Genomic DNA, 18,030 nt, shown 5'->3' on the forward strand with positions numbered 1-18,030 from the left:
ACCAGTGTAAGAATTCCGATTCGAGCCCCCGGCTCCCCACCTGCAGGGGAGTTGCTTCACGAGTGGTGAAGCAGGTCTGCAGGTGTCTATCTTTCTGTCCCCCTCTCTGTCTTTCCCTCCTCTCTCCATTTCTCTCTGTCCTATCTAACAATAACAACAACAATAAAAAACAACAAGGGCAACAAAAGGGAAAATAAATAATAAATAATAAAAAATTAAAAAAGAAAGATAGAACTCATTTACTATGTCTTTAGCATCTTTTTCCTCAAATAAATAAGGTACTTGTTATGATTAAATGGTTTTAGTGCCAGGTAAGTACATTTGACTTTTCCTGGATATGCCAGTATCGGACCAGTTTTGAAGCACGTTGTTTTCATTCATACATTTTGACTCAAATGCTTAGCAACAGGTGATCTTAAATTTTTCTCTGTGTTGTTTTGTTTCACATTTCAGAGTTTCTCTTGATTTGGGAAGAAATAGCTGGTAACAAACATGACTGAGTTCTGGCTTATATCAGCTCCTGGAGAGAAAACCTGCCAGCAAACATGGGAAAAATTGCATGCAGCTACTACAAAGAACAATAACCTTGCTATTTCTTCAAAGTTCAACATTCCTGACTTAAAGGTAGAGTTTATTGTGCAAAATCTGAGCTTACCATGAAGGGGGCAGACAAGTTGTGGTAGAAACACATACCCATGCTCCTTGGAGTGGGAGTGGGGGGCTGGGGGGGGAGATTCTTGCCAGGAAGTGGGGAGGGTAGCTTAGCAGGTAGACTACAGGATGGTGTGCTTGTGACCCCAGCTTAGAGCCCTAGCACTACATATGCCAGAGTGGTACAGTGCTGTGTCTTGAATAAATTAAATGAATAAATAACATCTTAAAAAAAATAATACAGAGCTTTCTTTTCTCTAGCCACTAGTACAACTCAAATACTTGTTCTTTCCAACTTTTACATGTTAGATAATGAGGCTATTTATTATTTATTTATTATTTTTTTTGCAAACACAGCCACACAATTGGTGTCTTTATTCATACATATTGACATTTCCCATGGGGAATTATTGAAGGGGGTGGGGAGAGGGCAGCTTGGTTTCCCTCCATCCAGTGGAGGAAGTGATGGGGTAGGGGGGGATATTTATTTTTAATGGTACCAGTGCCTGGCACACACACACAGTGTCACTGTTTCTGGGCTGCTGGGATGCTCTTTCATTCAGATAGAAATGCAGATAGAGATAGGGAGAGACATCATAGAACTGGAACTCCCAAGGGTTCTGTGGTCCTTCCATGTGGTGCTGGTATGTGTACCTGGGCCTGTACTTTCTTAAGTATGCTTGGAAAATTTAACTTCGTTATTCTAATGAATTTACTTAACATTTACTAAAGCCTCAGTATAAAGCAGGCTGTTGGAGCCAGGTGGTGATGCACCTGGTTAAGCGCACACGTTACAGTGTACAGGGACCCAGGTTCAAGTCTCTGCACTCCACCTGCAGGGGGAAAGCTTCATGAGTGCTGAAGCAGGGTTGCAGGTGTCTCTCTGTCTCTTACCTTTTCTATTTCCCCTTCCCCTCTTAGTTTCTCTTTGTCTCTACCCAATAATAAATAAAATAAATTTTTAAAAACTTAGAAATAAAGCAGGCTGTTAGTAGCCAGTTGAGTGAACTTTTAATTTTTTTTTTTAATATCTTTATTTATTGGCTAGAGACAGCTAGAAATTGAGAGGGAAGGGGGTGACAGAGAGGGAGACGAAGAGACGCCTACAGCACTGCTTCACCATTTGTGAAGTTTTCCCCCTACAGGTGGGGGCCAGGGGCTTGAACCTGGGTCCTTGGGCATTGTAGCATGTGCACTCAACCAGGTGTGCCACCACCCAGCCCCTTGACTGAACTTTTGTAAAGAGTGGAAAAGGTCATGATACCTGGATTTTTTAATCTATGTTAACTAGGTATGACAGTTACATAGAAGATTCACTTAAGAAATATTTATTTTATTCTACTTGATAGAGGGAGAGAGACGGCACAGCACCAAAGCTTCCTGCAGTGCAGTGGAGGCTGGGCTCAATCCTGGGTCATGCAATGGCAGAGCAGTGCACTATCCAAGTGAGCTATTTGACTGGCCTTTAAAGAACATTTTAAATTGCTGATTTATTTATAGTCTTTATTTGGGGAGTTAAACATTCCTTTGTGACATTATTACTGACTGTGGGTATTCCTTCCAAAACATGCTCATTTATACAAAATGGTTTTTCATATAAGTTCACTTACAAGCCCCTCTGGTGCACAGCCACAGCCTCCTGTTCAAGAACCACTGCTGCCCCACCATAACCAGGCTGTGCAAGCAGAGACACTTACCTGCCTTTGTGGGCTCTGCACATCTCAAGTGGTGGTTCCACCCATGAATTAGAGGCTTACCATAGGCATATAAATAGCTTGAAAGTATCTGGCAAACATTTTTAACTGCACTTGCACATTATGAGACTTGTGGGCCTTTTAGATCAAGATACTGTATCATCTTGTTTAAAAACAACAACAACACCAACAAAATATGGAATGTAGTAATAAAATGCTACGTCTACCTTCTAGGTTGGCACACTGGATGTCTTGGTTGGCTTGTCAGATGAACTTGCTAAACTGGATGCGTTTGTAGAAGGGTAATGTATTTACTGCACAGACTTGAGCTCAGTGAGGGTCACCGGCTAGATAGACATGGCTGCATGTTCACTGTCACATGGGTAGTCTGCTTATTGGAAATGTGTTAGCAAATGATTATTTTCCCCTTCATAAATAGATTAGTTGAAGGTGGCATACAATAAAATGTACCTATTTGAAGTGTGAAAATGCTGATTCTCTTTAATATCTGAGACATAATTTATATTCTTATGGTCATGTAAGTATGTAATTCTGGACCTCAGGATATGGCTCACTTTGTAAAAGTGTATTAATAAATGAGTTTTAGTACCCGTTCATTACTCTCCCCTCCCCCCCATAAACATCCTATTTCCAGTCACTTCCTGTCTCCTGCTACTCACATAGATTTGACTGTGACTTTATTGGCTCTAAGACTGCCCGACAGTATAGATTTGCCTATTGTAGGCATTCTGCACAAACGGGTGCTATGCACTTTGTGGTCCTTGTTGATGACTCCTTTTGCTTAGCACAGTGTTTTCAACACTCATTTCTTGATGCTTGGTAGCATGTATTAGTATTTATTTTTAATGATCAAATAATATTCCATTTTATAGACATACCACACTTTACTAATCTATTAGTGAAGGACATTTTGGTTGCTTTGATTTTTAGCTAATGTGAATAATGTTCCTATATACCCTATGTACAAAGTTTTTTTTTTAATTTTTAAAAATTTATGTTTATTTTTAAAAATATTTTATTTATGTATTTATCAGGTAGAGACAGAGAGAAAATGAGAGATGGAGACACTTAGAGAGAGACACATGCAGCCTTGCTTCACCATTTGTGAAGTTTTCTTCCTGCAGGTGGGGACCAGGGGCTTGAACCTGGGTCTTGCATACTGTAATGTGTGTGCTCAACCAGGTTCACCACCACCTGGCCTCCTGACCCACTTCTTTTTCTTTTCTCTTTTCTTTTCTTTTCTTTTCTTTCTTTCTCTTTCTCTCTTTTTATTATTTATTTATAAAAAGGAAACACTGACAAAACCATAGGATAAGAGGGGTACAACTCCACACAGTTCCCACCACCAGAACTCTTCCTTGATACCTTTCCTATTTCCTTGATAGCTTTCCATCCCCTCCCCTGATAGCTTTCCTATTCTTTAACCCTCTGGGAGTATGGACCCAGGGTCATTATGGGGTGCAGAAGGTGGGAGGTCTGACTTCTGTAATTGCTTCCCCACTGAAAATGGGTGTTGACAGGTCGATGCATACTCCCAGCCTGCCTCTCTTTCCCTAATGGGGAAGGGCTCTGGGGAATCATAGCTCCAGGACACATTGGTGGGGTCGTCTGTCCAGGGAAGTCTAGTTGGCATTATGCTAGCATCTGGAACCTGGTGGCTGAAAAGAGAGTTAACATGTAAAGCCAAACTATTGTTGCTTAATAGGACAGAGAGAAATCGAGAGGAGAGGAGACAGAGGGGGAGAGAAAGACACCTGCAGACCTGCTTCACCGCTTGTGAAGTGACCCCCCTGCAGGTGGGGAGCCGGGGGCTCGAACCGGGATCCTTAGACTAGTCCTTGCACTTTGGGCCATGTGTTATCCCGCGGTGCTACCGCCTGACCCCCATGTACGAAGTTTTGTATATTATTACCTTGTCAGTTCCCGCTAGTAACTAGGAGTGAGATTTTTGGGTAATGTACAATAAGTAACTTTACTCTTAACATTTTGAGACACAGCCTGTATTATCCAAAGTGGATATACTATTTTACATTCTTAACAGCAGGGTGTGAAGGTTCTAATTTCTCCATACCCTTGTCAGCACTTGTCACTATATAGTAAACATTAAAATATATACAAACAACAGCTCTTTTTCAATGCACATATTTATTAGGTACTTAAAAACTATGGTAGGGAAAATAGCAAAAGAAGGAACAGACTAGCTAGCCATGTAGCATGGGTCATGACTAACACATCTGACTCAGTAGAAGACAAGATGCAGTAGAACTGAAAGTTACCTATTGCTTTTGTCAGCTTTTCTTTTCTGCAGTGATACATAATCTTGTCTTCTTGAAAGATAATGATAATGAGGACTTTAAAAATCATATGGTTGTGGGAGTCAGGCAGTAGCGCAGCAGGTTAAGCACACTTGGCGCAAAGTACAAGGACCGGCGTAAGGATCCGGATTCAAGCCCCCGGCTCTCCACCTGCAGGGGGTCACTTCACAGGTGGTGAAGCAGGTCTGCAGGTGTCCATCTTTCTCTCCTCATCTCTGTCTTCCCCATCTCTTAGTTTCCCTTTCAGATCTTCTAAGTCAGCTTCTGTTGATGAGTGGGATCATCCCATCATTACTGGGAGCTTCAGGCATGAAAAAGTCTCTTTGTATCACCATGATGTTGTCTCCCTCACTTGAGTAGATGGTTTTATTCATAAAGTGCTTATCAAGTTATATGGGAATAACGGTTTGTCTTCTTCGATAGAAGTGAATTTTGGGGATACAGCCAAGTGTATGTGTAAACCCCTCATTAAATGTGTTGTGTACTTATGACGTAGATTTTTTTTTCCTACAGTTCTTCTCTGGCTAGGTATGAGGTATCAGACTGCCATTCATATTTCACCCTTCTTGCTTTTCTTTTTTTTATTTTCCTTGTTGGCTCATATGTTTTAGGAATTTCTTTTCTAGCCAGTGGGTTGGGGTGATTGAGGACAAAGATATGAGGATTCTTTAGTGAAAAAAAGAAATAGCAGAAGCTCAGTAGTTAGTGAATAAGTAGCATAGCACCTCCTCCTTGATTGTGGTGTTGTTTCTGTTTTGTTGCCCGTTGGTTCCCTCTGTCCTTGTGAAAGTACAGTGTTTGGCAGGCAGTAGGGACGCGGCAGAGGCTCTCTCTCTGCCCTCCCTTTGCTCTTGGTCCGTGGCAGCCAGACTCATTCCCCAGTTGGCAGCACATCGTGCCTCACCGTTTACACACTGCTGCTCACCAGCCCCACCCCCCCCCATGGGTGGACATACTGCATATCATCTTATTAAACTCTGAATCACTCAGTAGTAGAATCTTGCATTTAATAAAACCTCAGTTTTAAAACATTTATAGAGGGTAGGAGCCTGTTGGTTCTGTATTATATAGACACGTGTGATGGGAGCATATGAAGTCATTGTAGAGCATGAAATTTAGATACTTTTCCTAGGGGAAAGGAGATGTTGATTTATTTTTTTCCCCTTCTCCCAAGGGTGGTTAAGAAGGTGGCTCAGTATATGGCGGATGTCTTGGAGGATAGTAAAGATAAAGTGCAAGAAAATCTGTTGGCCAATGGAGGTAAGCTAATGTTTTAGGTGTGAGATTGTCTTAACATGAAGGGAGTGAGTGAGCTGAACAAACAGAAACAGAATGTTAAAAGATCTGTAGAAAGTCATTAAGATGTCATTATTATGACTTTTTATAATATTGCTACATTAATTTGACGATTATGCCACTTACATCTTGTCTGTAAACCACAGTCTCGTTGAAGGTAGTCTCACAAAATATATCCTTAGTTTATGGTGTCTAGATGTCAGTTCCTTCCAAAAGAAACACTTGACTATATTTCTTTCCAGGATCTATTCCGTAACACTCATTGACAAGTTTGCCCAAGTTGTTTTCTCATTGCTCTAACTGAATATTTACTGTCTTCACCAACTTCTCCTAACACCTGACCATTAAAGCCTTAGGAGAGCAGTTACTAAAACACTTTATTGAGGGCACATGGTTTCCAGTACAGCTGTTTGCACTTGAGCACAACTTCTCTTCTCCCCGGGATGCGAGTCTCGGTGTGCGGACAGGACATCCTCCTCCAGCCCAGGTCCTCTCCCCCCAGTATGCACCCTCGCACCCCATCCAGCTCAGGCCCACCCCAGCCATTCTCTTCCCCACCTGTCCTTTGCCTTGGTGCAATACATACACCACACCCAGTCCAGATTTCACCTATATTTTCCCTCACTGCCCTATGAGTGAGAGCATTTGGTATTGGTCCTTTTCTTTCTTGCTTATTTCATTCAGTGCGATACCTAGAATAGAAGTTATTTTATTGCCAAGTAATGTCTCTTCCTCTTGAAGTTGAACAATATGACTTTGTAAAGATGGTTTTTAGCCTCACTGCCATCCTTTGGACTTGAGTTTGTTTTCTCATGAAATGTCACTTTAGCATTTGCTTCCGTTTAAATTAGACCAACCTTTCTGCTATGTCACTGTAGTAAATAACCTGTTCCTTTCATTCTACATTGTTTTTGCCTACTGTAAGGTGACTTTGTGGCAATGTGACATTTTAAACTTAGCAGCTAGCTAAGGCTTCCCCATCTCTCCTCATTTGCTATAGATGGTTAGTGAGTTTACCAGGGTCAACCAAAGGCCTCAAGGAAGAGTAAAATAAGATAAGCTTATCACTGGAGGTGTGGAGAAGGCACATGGCTCACCTCAGGGAACAGCCATAGAAGGAGGTCAAGGCAGGATGTAGACAGCAGGAGTGAGGCACGACCTGGAGGCAGGTGCATTTATTAGGGTTCAAGGGTGCAGGACTTTGGGGTTTCTGAGCAAAGACTGAATTGGCCAATTCACACTGAGAATGAGTAGGGCCAGAGGATGTTATCTAAGGACTGGGTGGATAACCAAGGGAAAGGCCCTGGACAGTGGGGACAGTATTTATTCCAGGGTAACGCTGGGCCAGTCATCAGAAAAACATAAGACTTGGGACAGTAAGCTGTTAGCTGGGGCTGTTTTGTTTTGTTTTTTAAGTTTTATTTATAAAATAGAAACACTGACAAAACCATAGGATAAGAGGGGTACAATTCCTGCTACCAGAACTCCATATCCCATTCCCTCCCCTGATAGCTTTCCTATTCTTTAACCCTCTGGAAGCATGGACCCAGGGACAGGTGGTACAGAAGGTGGAAGGTCTGGATTTTGTAATTGCTTCCCCGCTGAACATGGGCATCGACAGGTTGATTCATACTCCCAGCCTGTCTCTCTCTTTCCCTCATGTGACACTGGGGAGATGGGGCTCCAGGACACATTGGTAGGGTCGTCTGCCCTGGGAATTCTGGTTGGCATCATGGTAGTATCTGGAACCTGGTAGCTGAAAAAGAGTTAAGATAGAAATTAGAGCAAATTGTTGACTAATCATGAACCTAAAGGCAAGAATATTGAGGATGACCAATGTGTCCTGGAGCTTCGCTTCCCCAGAGACCCACCCTACTGGAAAAAGAGAGAGGCAGACTGGGAGTATGGACCGACCAGTCAACGCCCATGTTCAGCGGGGAAGCAGTTACAGAAGCCAGACCTTCCACCTTCTGCAACCCACAAGGACCCTGGGTCCATGCTCCCAGAGGGATAGAGAATGGGAAAGCTATCAGGGGAGGGGGTGGGATATGGAGACCAGGTGGTGGGAACTGTGTGGAGTTGTAACCCTCCTATCCTACGGTTTTGTTAATGTCTCCTTTCTTAAAAAAAAAAAAAAAGAATATTGTGGATAGAGATTTGGGGTCTCCATTTTGGAGAAAGTTAGTAGGTCTATTTTAGATATATTCTAAGGGGCCAATGACCCAACTAGTTTTTGCCTATGCCTGACATCCAATATGCAGGAGACCTAAGCTATTGTCTAGGGGGATGGTGTGTCACAGTTGGAAAAAGGACCAGAAAGCTGGATCAGGGAAGAGAGTAGCTCCCAAATATGGGGAAAGTATATAAATACTGTTAAATGTAATCCCCATCAATCTGATCTGGGGCCCATAGTCAGCACAGGAGCCTTTGTAACCTCTGCATCCCGGTAGTTCTGAGCTCACATTCCGTGGTCACGGCTAGGAACAGCTGGGGCTGTTCTTAAGGGAGTGGTCAATACAAGGTCTGCCCCCCTACACACACACACACACACACAACCCCAGGCTACTTGGCTGCATTAAGTGGATACCAGGGCATCACTGTGAAGTGATTTGACAAAACTCTTGCCTCTTGTTAACAATAAAAATTCAGATCTGATTTCTTACTGTTTCTGTTTGTGTTTTGGGCAGAAGGACAGATGGTCTGTATGTTAGTTTAGGGTCCTTTAACTAGCTTTCTAGTATTTAATTTTGAAATAGGCAGTGACAGTTTGGTGACAGGACATCACAAATGATTTGTGGAAATGCTACCTGTATTGTTAATTCACTGTAAGGAGAAGTTAAAGAGAAAAAGATGCTTTATAAGTACGATGTTTGCCTATACGTGACAGCAGCACTGTGACCTCGAGGAGTACAGTTGCCTTGAGTATGAAACTTCCAGGGAATTAGTTGAATGTCTCTTTGGCTCCATATCTTTTACTACTCCTGAAAGTGAACATTTCATTTTGAAGACTATTTAAGTATAAACTCTTAGAAATTGCATCACATAGTTTTGATAAGAAAGTTCATTTTCAGTTTAAGTTGGCAAAGAAAGAACATACTTTTGTCAGATTGTATTTATTGAGATCATTTGAAGTAATTTCCTAGTCTTTGTGTGTCTGCTACGTTAAAAGCTTATTATGGCCATGGGCACAGCCATTGCCAAGGCATCTTTGGTGTATAAGATTTTGAGTAAGGAGAAGAGATTCAAGGTAAAATTTTTTACTAACCCGTATTACTTAATATGGTTCTACATTTATTTGATCAGGCATTCCTCACAGACAATTTCAGTGTTAAAGTAGCAAGCTGTAAAAGTCTGTTGTTCCTCTTTGATAATTAATTCATTCCTTTATTTCAGTTGACTTGGTTACTTACATAACAAGATTCCAGTGGGACATGGCTAAATATCCAATAAAGCAGTCTTTGAAAAATATTTCTGAAATAATTGCCAAGGTAAGATAACAGTTGACACAAATAGGACATAGTGATTTATGGTAACTTTTTAAAAATTAAATATTTAGCTGTGAAATGCTATATAGATTTTGACAAGACAACTTAGAGTAAGTCTTCACTTAACACCATCAGTAGGTTCTTCGAAACTATGACTTTAAGTGAAATGACTGTTGACAGAAACAGGTCTTCAAATAATACCTTCTTTGATTTGGGCATTACAATGAAGCAACACTATTTGAGAATCTGCAGAAGATGTGACTGATAAATGGTGCCCACACTACAACTCTACTAAAAAGAAAGCTCTGTTCCTGTTTTTTAAATTTGTGATTAATAGTAGGATACACGACTATAAAATCAGTGTGTAGTTCCATTAAATTTGTGATTAATAGTAGGATACATGACTGTAAGATCAGTGTGTAGTTCCACACCACACCCACTACCAGAGTTCTGTGTCGACACCCTCCTGCCTCCCCCAGAGATAACTGCCACAGTTTTCACAAGTCTGTTTGCTTCTGGTTTTTGTTTGTTTTAAAGAAATATATTCAGTAAAATACTTTAATGTGTAGATTATTCAGTTTAGTTTATTACATTATTAACTTAAAATTATATCACTACTTAAATATCAAAATAAGCATCAAGATGTGTTATTATTATTTATATAAACTTTAAGAGTAGGATCATGTAGAACAGGAAATTATAGTAGTCAGTTAAGAATGTTTACACGAGGAGTCGGGCATTAACGCAATGAGTTAAGCGCAGGTGGTGCAAAGTGCAAGGACCGGCGTAAGGATCCTGGTTCGAGCCCCCAGCTCCCCACCTGCAGGGGAGTCACTTCACAAGCGGTGAAGCAGGTCTGCAGGTGTCTATCTCTCCCCTCTCTCTTCCCCTTCTCTCTCCATTTCTCTGTCCTATCTAATAACGATGACATCAATAACTACAACAACAACAACAACAAAAAAGACAAGGGCAACAAAAGGGAAAATAAATAAATATAAAGATTTTTAAAAAGAATGTATATGTGATATAAATATTACTGATTTTAACATGAAACTTGGGGATTTTCTGACAGTCTCTGACATTCTGCCCAGAAAAATTCCTGTTTTCAGGTCCCCTCTGACTTTATGTAGTTTCATAGTGTGCACAAACCCTGAAGCTCATCTGTGAACCCACTGAGATAAGATCTTTTGCCTGTTATCAAGTTCTTGAAGGGTGGAGAGACAGCGTAATGGTTCTTCAAGGAGGCTTTTGCCTGAGGTTCCAAGGTTCCAGGTTGAACCCCCCCCTGCACTGCCGTAAGCCAGAGCTAAGCAGTGCTCTGGTAAAGAAAAAAAAAAAAGTTTGAGCTTAAGAGAAATGTAACTATAATGAGGCAAATAGATGAGAGGTAATTAAGTATTTGCTCACATTTTTAGGACCCAGCAGGGGTTAATGTTTAAATGTTTAAATAAGGCTACTTGCTTGTCTTAGTAGAAATAGATTTAGGAAAAATCTGTTTGTTTGTTTTTTTAAGGGAGTTACTCAGATTGACAATGATCTGAAGTCTCGAGCATCTGCATATAACAACCTGAAAGGGAATCTTCAGAATTTGGAGCGCAAGAATGCGTAAGCACACCAGATATGAGTGCTAAGGATTGAGGATTGAGTCAGATGCTCTTGGGGTTTAGTAAGTTACAGTGTTTGCTGACTCTTGACTTGGACTGGTATTGTCCCATTTCAAGCTAGTCAAGACAGACATGTTTCTGTGGTTGCAGGAGTGGGGAAAGTCGGATAGGGTAAAACCGTTAACTAATACTAATCACTCTCAAGCTGTGTGTATAGTAGGTTTGAATATAATTAGCCTGCCTTTTCTTTTTCTTCTTCTTTTTTTTTTTTTTAAGATTTCATTTATTAATGAGAAAGACAGGAGGAGAGAGAGAAAGAAGAGATCCAGATATCACTCTGGTACATGTGCTGCTGGGGACTAACTCGGGACCTCATGCTTGAGAGTCCAATGCCATCACAGCCTGCTATTTCTTTGCTTATGTTATGAGCTCATATTTATCATCCTAATGCCTTTTTCTTAATTTCTCAGAGGAAGTTTACTAACTAGAAGTCTAGCAGAAATTGTGAAGAAGGATGACTTTGTTCTGGACTCAGAGTATCTCGTCACGTTACTGGTTGTAGTTCCCAAGTATGTCTTTTTATTGGAAAAGGTTTTTAATTGTTAAAATAAGAGAAAAAATTATGCTATTTTAAATTTGATTTTTTTTTCATACAAACCAAGAGTAAAGGGGATATATTTTTGTTTACTATGCAAACCAACATAAAACCAAGTGGCATATACAATAGAGCTTAGTTTACAAACTGGTCAAGGAGATGTTGATAAGATATTAACTGTAAATCATGAGTCCACATCACATTGAGCAGTTTAGCTTACTTATTAAAAACCAAAGTACTGTGGGGTCAGATGGTGGCTCACCAGGTTGAGCACACACATTACATTGCACAGGGTTCAAGCCCCTGATCCCCACCTGCAGAGGGAAAGCTTTACTAATGATGAAGCAGGTCTACAGAGGTCTCTGTCTCTCTCCCTATCTTTTCCTTCCCCGTCCCCCTTCCCTTTTGATTTCTCTCTGTTGCTCTCCAATAAATGAATTGAATAACTTCAGTTATTTCTATTTCTCTCAAATAAATTTCTCTTTGTTTTTCTCCAATAAATAAATTGATTTCTGTTTCTCTCCAATAAATAAATAATTTTGGTAATGCTAAAGTACAGAGTTTTGTTGTTGTTTTTTTTCCCCCAATTCTTTGAAAGAGGACACCCTTTGCATTTGTCTTTCTGAAAAGTCTCTGGCTGGGATAAATAGAGCACTGTAAACAGCAGTAGATTAGAGGTAGCACAACAACAACAACAACAAAAATCTGTGAAAGACCAGATAGTATTTTAGGCTTTCAAGTCATTTGGTCTCTGCTACAACTGTCCATCTCACCATCATGGCTTTTGGTTAGTACCACAAGCAGCACCATTTGTAAACTAATGGGTGTGACTGTGTTCCAATAAGAGTTTATTTACAAAAGCAGTTACAAGCTCTGGACATAGTTTGCTAGGCTAGATGACCTTTTGAATTTTTCTTTTTTAATTTTCAAAATTTGGGAGTTAATGTGATTTGAGAAATATCACTGCTGGTTGTCTATGTTATGGACAACCCTTAAGAAATTGAGTCACTAAAAGTAAGATAAACTCAGTTCCTCACATTTTTCTCTTTGTCCACACACACAACAACCATCACTTTCCCCAATAAAATGACTTAATTTAAAAGAAATTTCCAGTCCAGGTGGTGACACACCTGGCTAGGCACACACATTACAGTGAGCAAGGACCCAGGTTCAAGCCCGATTCCCACCTACAGTGGGAAAGCTTCCTGGGTGGTGAAGCAGGGCTGCAGGTGTCTCTCTGTCTCCATCTCTGTCTCCCCTACCCCCTCAGTTTCTCTGTTTCTGTCCAATAATAAAAAGTTAAAATAGGGAGTCAAGTGGTAGCACAGCGGTTAAGCGCAGGCTCAAGGATCCCGGTTCGAGCCCCTGGCTCCCCACCTGTAGGGAAGTCACTTCACAGGCGGTGAAGCAGGTCTGCAGGTGTCTGTCTTTCTCTCCTCCACTCTGTCTTCCCCTCCTCTCTCCATTTCTCTCTGTCCTATCTAACAATGACGACATCAATAACAATAATAACTACAACAACAATAAAAATAAAACAAGGGCAACAAAAGGGAAAACATTTTTTTTTAGAAGTTAAAATAAATCTCCTTTTGATTAGGCCTGTTAATTGCAACTGATCATAGTTAATCTTGGTAAAATGGAATAATTGGGTATTGGTAGGAAAATTAGAAGTATGTGTGTAGAATTGTTAACATCTCCACTTAACAGCTTAACACTGCTGCCTCACTATCCTCAGGGCACTTTTGGGATGATCCAAAATGCGTTGGGATCTACAGAACACAGTAGTATTGCATGAAACCTAGTTTTGCTATGTTCCCCACTTGTATCTGACTAGGAAATTAGGAATACTGGAAAATCACTCTTCCTGGAAAGAGGTAAAAAACAACTCCACTACATTTACAATAGCCACAACATTGTGTTACTCCTGTTGGTCCCCTCTTGACTGAAGAACACAGTTTTGGGGTTTTAAATTTGACCTTCATTTCAAGTCTGTTTTGAACCAGAAGTTTTCATTATAGTATCATTAAAACATAGGACCTAAGACAGTTTACATAGCTGTTCACTGTTGGGGCCTACAGTTGTAGTATGTCTTTATTTAAAATCACATCATTAACATAACTATAAAGTGTTAGAAAAATCCCTTCCCACCCCCTAGGAAGGTTATAGCACAATGTTCCTGTGGCAGTGTGGTTTACCATTATTGCTTACTCATTACTTCCTGGTGCTGTGTACTTTCAGTAAATACTATTTTATCCAGCCCTTCATAATGGCTATTGAATAGATGTAAAAGTGGTTTTTGTCTTGGAACTTTTCCTTCTTTCTTTCTGCATCTGTCTTCCTTTCTTTCTCTTTTATGAAGTATAATGCCCATGAGCCCTTATCTTTGAATGTTTTATCTCCTTTGCAGACTTAGTTCTAGGATGCACCTCTTTTGCATCAGCTACCTCGATATAAGAGGATGAGGGATTCTCAACAGAAAACTTGAATTTGATGTTGTCGTTAAAAAATCAATTTAAAATGCAGCCAAGTTTCCTACTTGTCCCATAATTTTTTCCTTTTTGGATGTGGTAGGAAATAGCATTTTCTCTTTTCTTTTCCTGTACTTATTCTATCTTTCTACAGGTTAAACCACAATGACTGGATTAAGCAGTATGAAACACTAGCTGAAATGGTAGTTCCAAGGTCTAGCAAGTAAGTGGTCATCTTTATAAAACATGTTTTCTTTTCTAAAATTTCTTTCATATTTTGGATGTTGGTTTAGGAAAAAAATCTTTGCTTTTTTGTGGTAAACTTATTATTCTAGAATCATCTTTTTGATTTTTATAAATAGGTGGATTTTGTTCAGTCTAGTTTTCATTTTAGACCTGCAATGATCCTTGCACAATTTGACGGCATCACTCCTGCTGGTGGATGTAGAAGTTGGAGGCCACAGAGTGAAGGAGTTTGCCCAGAGTAACACATCTTATTAGTAGCAGGGCTGGAATTAGAGCCCAGGTCTCCTGTTGCGGGGCTTTTTCTGCTGCACTGTGATATCTTTCTGAAATTATCCATGTGGTATTTTATTGCATACCTACTGGGTCTCTGTAGTTCTTTGGAGAGGGAGTTTGCCAGAATGGCTACTAGGATACCATCCTGCTTGACAGATGCTCCCTCTCACTTTCAGGTGAGCATCAATGCTGTCTGATCTCTGCTGCTCTTAATTTTTTTCCCCCAAAATATTTTATTAAGCACTTTTCTACTTCTAGGTTAACATATATAGTCTAATTTGATATTTACAGCAATTCTGTGAAATAGTTTTAGTTTAGATAGGCCCATTCTGCCATTGCACATAAAAAGTTCTTTTTTTAATTGTCTTTATTTATTTATTGGTTAGAGAGAGTTAGAAATTGAGAAGGAAGGAGAAAATAGGGAGAGAGAGAGACACCTGCAGCCCTGCTTCACCACTCGCAAAACTTTCCCCCTGCAGGTGGGGACTGGGGGCTGGAACATGGGTCCTTGTGCATTGTAACGTGCACTCAAGCAGGTGTGCCACCGACCTGGCCTCCTACGTAAAAAGTTCTTAGAGAAAAAGATTTAAAATTAAATACAGATTTTATGCACCCACCACCGGGTAGTTTGAAGACACACGCCTCAGGAAACAGCAGTGTGGTGAAAGAAAGGCATAGGAGATAGTAAGGAAGTGGTACTGGTAAGGCCAGGCCCATGAAATATTTTCCAGTTTCATTGTGTCACATGGGAGGTAGCTTAGTATAATGGAAAGAGTCCTGGATCAAGAGATCTGAGTTCTGTTGCTGATTCTGCTACCAGCTTTCTCTGTTGCTTGGGGTAAGTCTTTTGCCTTCTCTGCGGCTCACTTTCTTTGTCCGTATAGTGAGCACAGTCTCTTCTGGTACCTATGGTGAGGCTGGTGGTCAGCTTTGATTAATGGCAGTGCTCAGGATTGAATCTGGGGCCTCAAATATGCAAGTCTGGTACAGTATCACTTGCTATTGCCCCTGCCCTGACCACTTCTCTTTTTGTCTGCTTTCTGCTTGTTGAAATAGTCATTTTGGGTTGGATCATTGCTTAATTTTTGTCTTTTCTCTTGTTGAAAACAGCACCCAAGCTCGCTGATGCTTCATAGATGGTTTGGTTTAGGAAGCAGTTACCACCAAAACAGAGGAGCTTAGCTAAGAAGGTCTAGAAATACTTTATCAGGGGAGAAAATTGTTTGTGTTTTGAAGTAGACTATAAAGATAATTGTTAGAAAGAACATTGAGGGGGGCCAGGCAGTGGCACACTAGTTAAGAACACACATTTGGGAGTTGGGTGGTAGTGCAGCGGGTTAAGCGCACGTGGTGTGAAGCGCAAGGACCAACGTAAGGATCCCGGTTCAAGCCCCCGGCTCCCCACCTGCAGGGGGGTCACTTCACAGGCGGTGAAACAGGTCTGCAGGTGTCTTATCTTTCTCTCCCCCTCTGTCTTCCCCTCCTCTTTCCACTTCTCTCTGTCCTTTCTAACAATGATGACATCAATAATAACTACAACAACAATAAAAAAGGGTGACAAAAGAAAAAAATAAATATAAAAAAGAACACACATTACAATGCACAAGGACCTGGGTTGAAGCCCCCAGTCCCCACCTGCAAGGGGAAAGCTTTGCAAGTGGTGAAGCAGGGCTACAGGTGTCTCTCTGTCTCTCTCCCTCTCTATCTCACCCTCCCTTCTCAACTTCTCTCTGTCTTTATCCACATGTGCCAGAGTGATGCTCTGGTTCTGTCTTTCTCTCGTGTAAATAGATATATATTTTTTTAAATTACTTTTTATTGGTAAAGTAACATTTTGCCTCTAGGGTTATCTCTGGGGCTCAGTGCTGGATAGGACAGAAAAATTGAGAGGGGTGGCGGGAGGGGGGAGAGATAGGGAGAGAGAAAGGCAGATACCTGCAGATCTGCTCCACTGCTTCCATAATGACCCCGCACGAGCTCCCCCAGCACACACACACACACACCCTCAGGTAGAGAGCAGGGGCTAGAGCCGGGATCCTTGCACAGTCTTGTGCTTTATACTATGTGCACTTAACCCAGTGTGCCATCACCCAGCCCCTTGGTGAGGTAGGATTTAATCATAAGGTAAAGCTTTGCTGCTTCTCCTGTCAGGATTTTGAATAAGCCCAAGCACTTTGCTCTGACCCAATGCTCTGCATTATAGATAAAGCACCTGTGTATTAGACACCCTGTACATTGACAGGGTACCACGTCAAGTAACAAATGCTTTTGGAAAGGCCTTCTGAATGTCAGAGTACTGTATAAAATTAACATGAGCATTGTGGAAAAAATGACTGATAAACACAGACAGAGGCAGAGATAGTGAAAGAGACCACAGCAGTAAAACTTCCTTCAGTTGGGGTAGGGGTCAGGCTTCAACTAGGATCCTGCACACAGTAGTAGAGCATCTGACTATCAAGTGAGCAGTTTTGCCGGCCTGGGTGTGGAATATTATTTATCAGTCCAAATAGCTTTCAAGTTATATTTGCCTTTGTTCCAGTCATAGCCAGCTTGGAAATCACTGGGTCAGTTCCAGGCTGATTTAAAAAAAAATATATATATATATCTCTGGGGATTCTGTCCACTGGGCCACTCACTGCCTAGTTTGAGATTTGTTCAATACTGGAAGCAAAAACTGCGGTGATGGTTTTAAGAGGACACCATTGAAAAGGCAGTTTAGACATCCTGCTTCCACAGTGGCTGCATTGCTCCCTGAGTCAGCAGTGACAGCAGCCAGCTGTCCCGGAGGTGGCCCCTATCACTGTTCCGGGACAGGGGCTGCTAGGAGCAGAGAAGGTTTGGTTCAGACTATCTTCCTACCTCTCAGGGTGTGGTTGCCTCCTGGATTTACATGGTTCAGCAGACTGAACCAGCTGCTTGTAAGCTCGTAGAAAATTAAGATTTTTTTTTCATTTTTTAAAAATAAAGTATCTTTTTTTTTAAATCTCTTAAATTTTTTAATTATTGTCTTTATTTATTGGATAGAGAGTCTCAGAAATCGAGAGGGAAGGAGATAGAGGAGGAAGAAAGAGAGATCACCTGTAGCCCTGCTTCACCACTTGCAAAGCTTTCCCTTTTGCAGGTGGGGTCCAGGGGCTCAAACCTGGGTCCTTGTGCATTGTAACACATGCACTCAAGGTGCACCACCACCCGGTCCCCAATAAAATATCTTTAAATTTCACAAACGTTTCCTCGGCTTTGCAAAAAAATTTTCCTAACGGTAGATAAAAAATAAATTAATTGAAAATATCCATACATTAGAGAGAGGAAAACCTAAGTGATATTCATTACTTTTGAACAATTTTGAGGTGTAGTTTCATAGCTGTTGTGTGTGAGATTCTCT

The 18,030-nt window shown here is 40.9% G+C and overlaps 1 protein-coding gene across 3 annotated transcripts in view; it reads left to right on the forward strand.

Moving 5' to 3' along the window:
• The window catches only part of ATP6V1C1 (ATPase H+ transporting V1 subunit C1), a 51,889-nt gene that overhangs the window by 24,000 nt on the left and 9,859 nt on the right, over window positions 1-18,030 (forward strand). For 2 of the 3 annotated variants that reach the window (XR_009551208.1, XM_007518855.3), the window contains exons 2-8: window positions 454-624; window positions 2,580-2,647; window positions 5,856-5,941; window positions 9,371-9,465; window positions 10,976-11,067; window positions 11,537-11,635; window positions 14,284-14,352. Coding sequence is in view for 2 of the 3 variants with exons in the window: in XM_007518855.3 (XP_007518917.1) it covers window positions 493-624; window positions 2,580-2,647; window positions 5,856-5,941; window positions 9,371-9,465; window positions 10,976-11,067; window positions 11,537-11,635; window positions 14,284-14,352 (641 nt within the window). In the remaining variant the exon portion in view is untranslated. Of the gene's footprint in view, window positions 1-453; window positions 625-2,579; window positions 2,648-5,855; window positions 5,942-9,370; window positions 9,466-10,975; window positions 11,068-11,536; window positions 11,636-14,283; window positions 14,353-18,030 lie in introns of those variants that run through there. The other variant, XM_060196411.1, reaches the window with a different exon arrangement.

This window comes from Erinaceus europaeus, chromosome 1 (assembly GCF_950295315.1).
Source record: "Erinaceus europaeus chromosome 1, mEriEur2.1, whole genome shotgun sequence".
NCBI lineage: Eukaryota > Metazoa > Chordata > Mammalia > Eulipotyphla > Erinaceidae > Erinaceus > Erinaceus europaeus.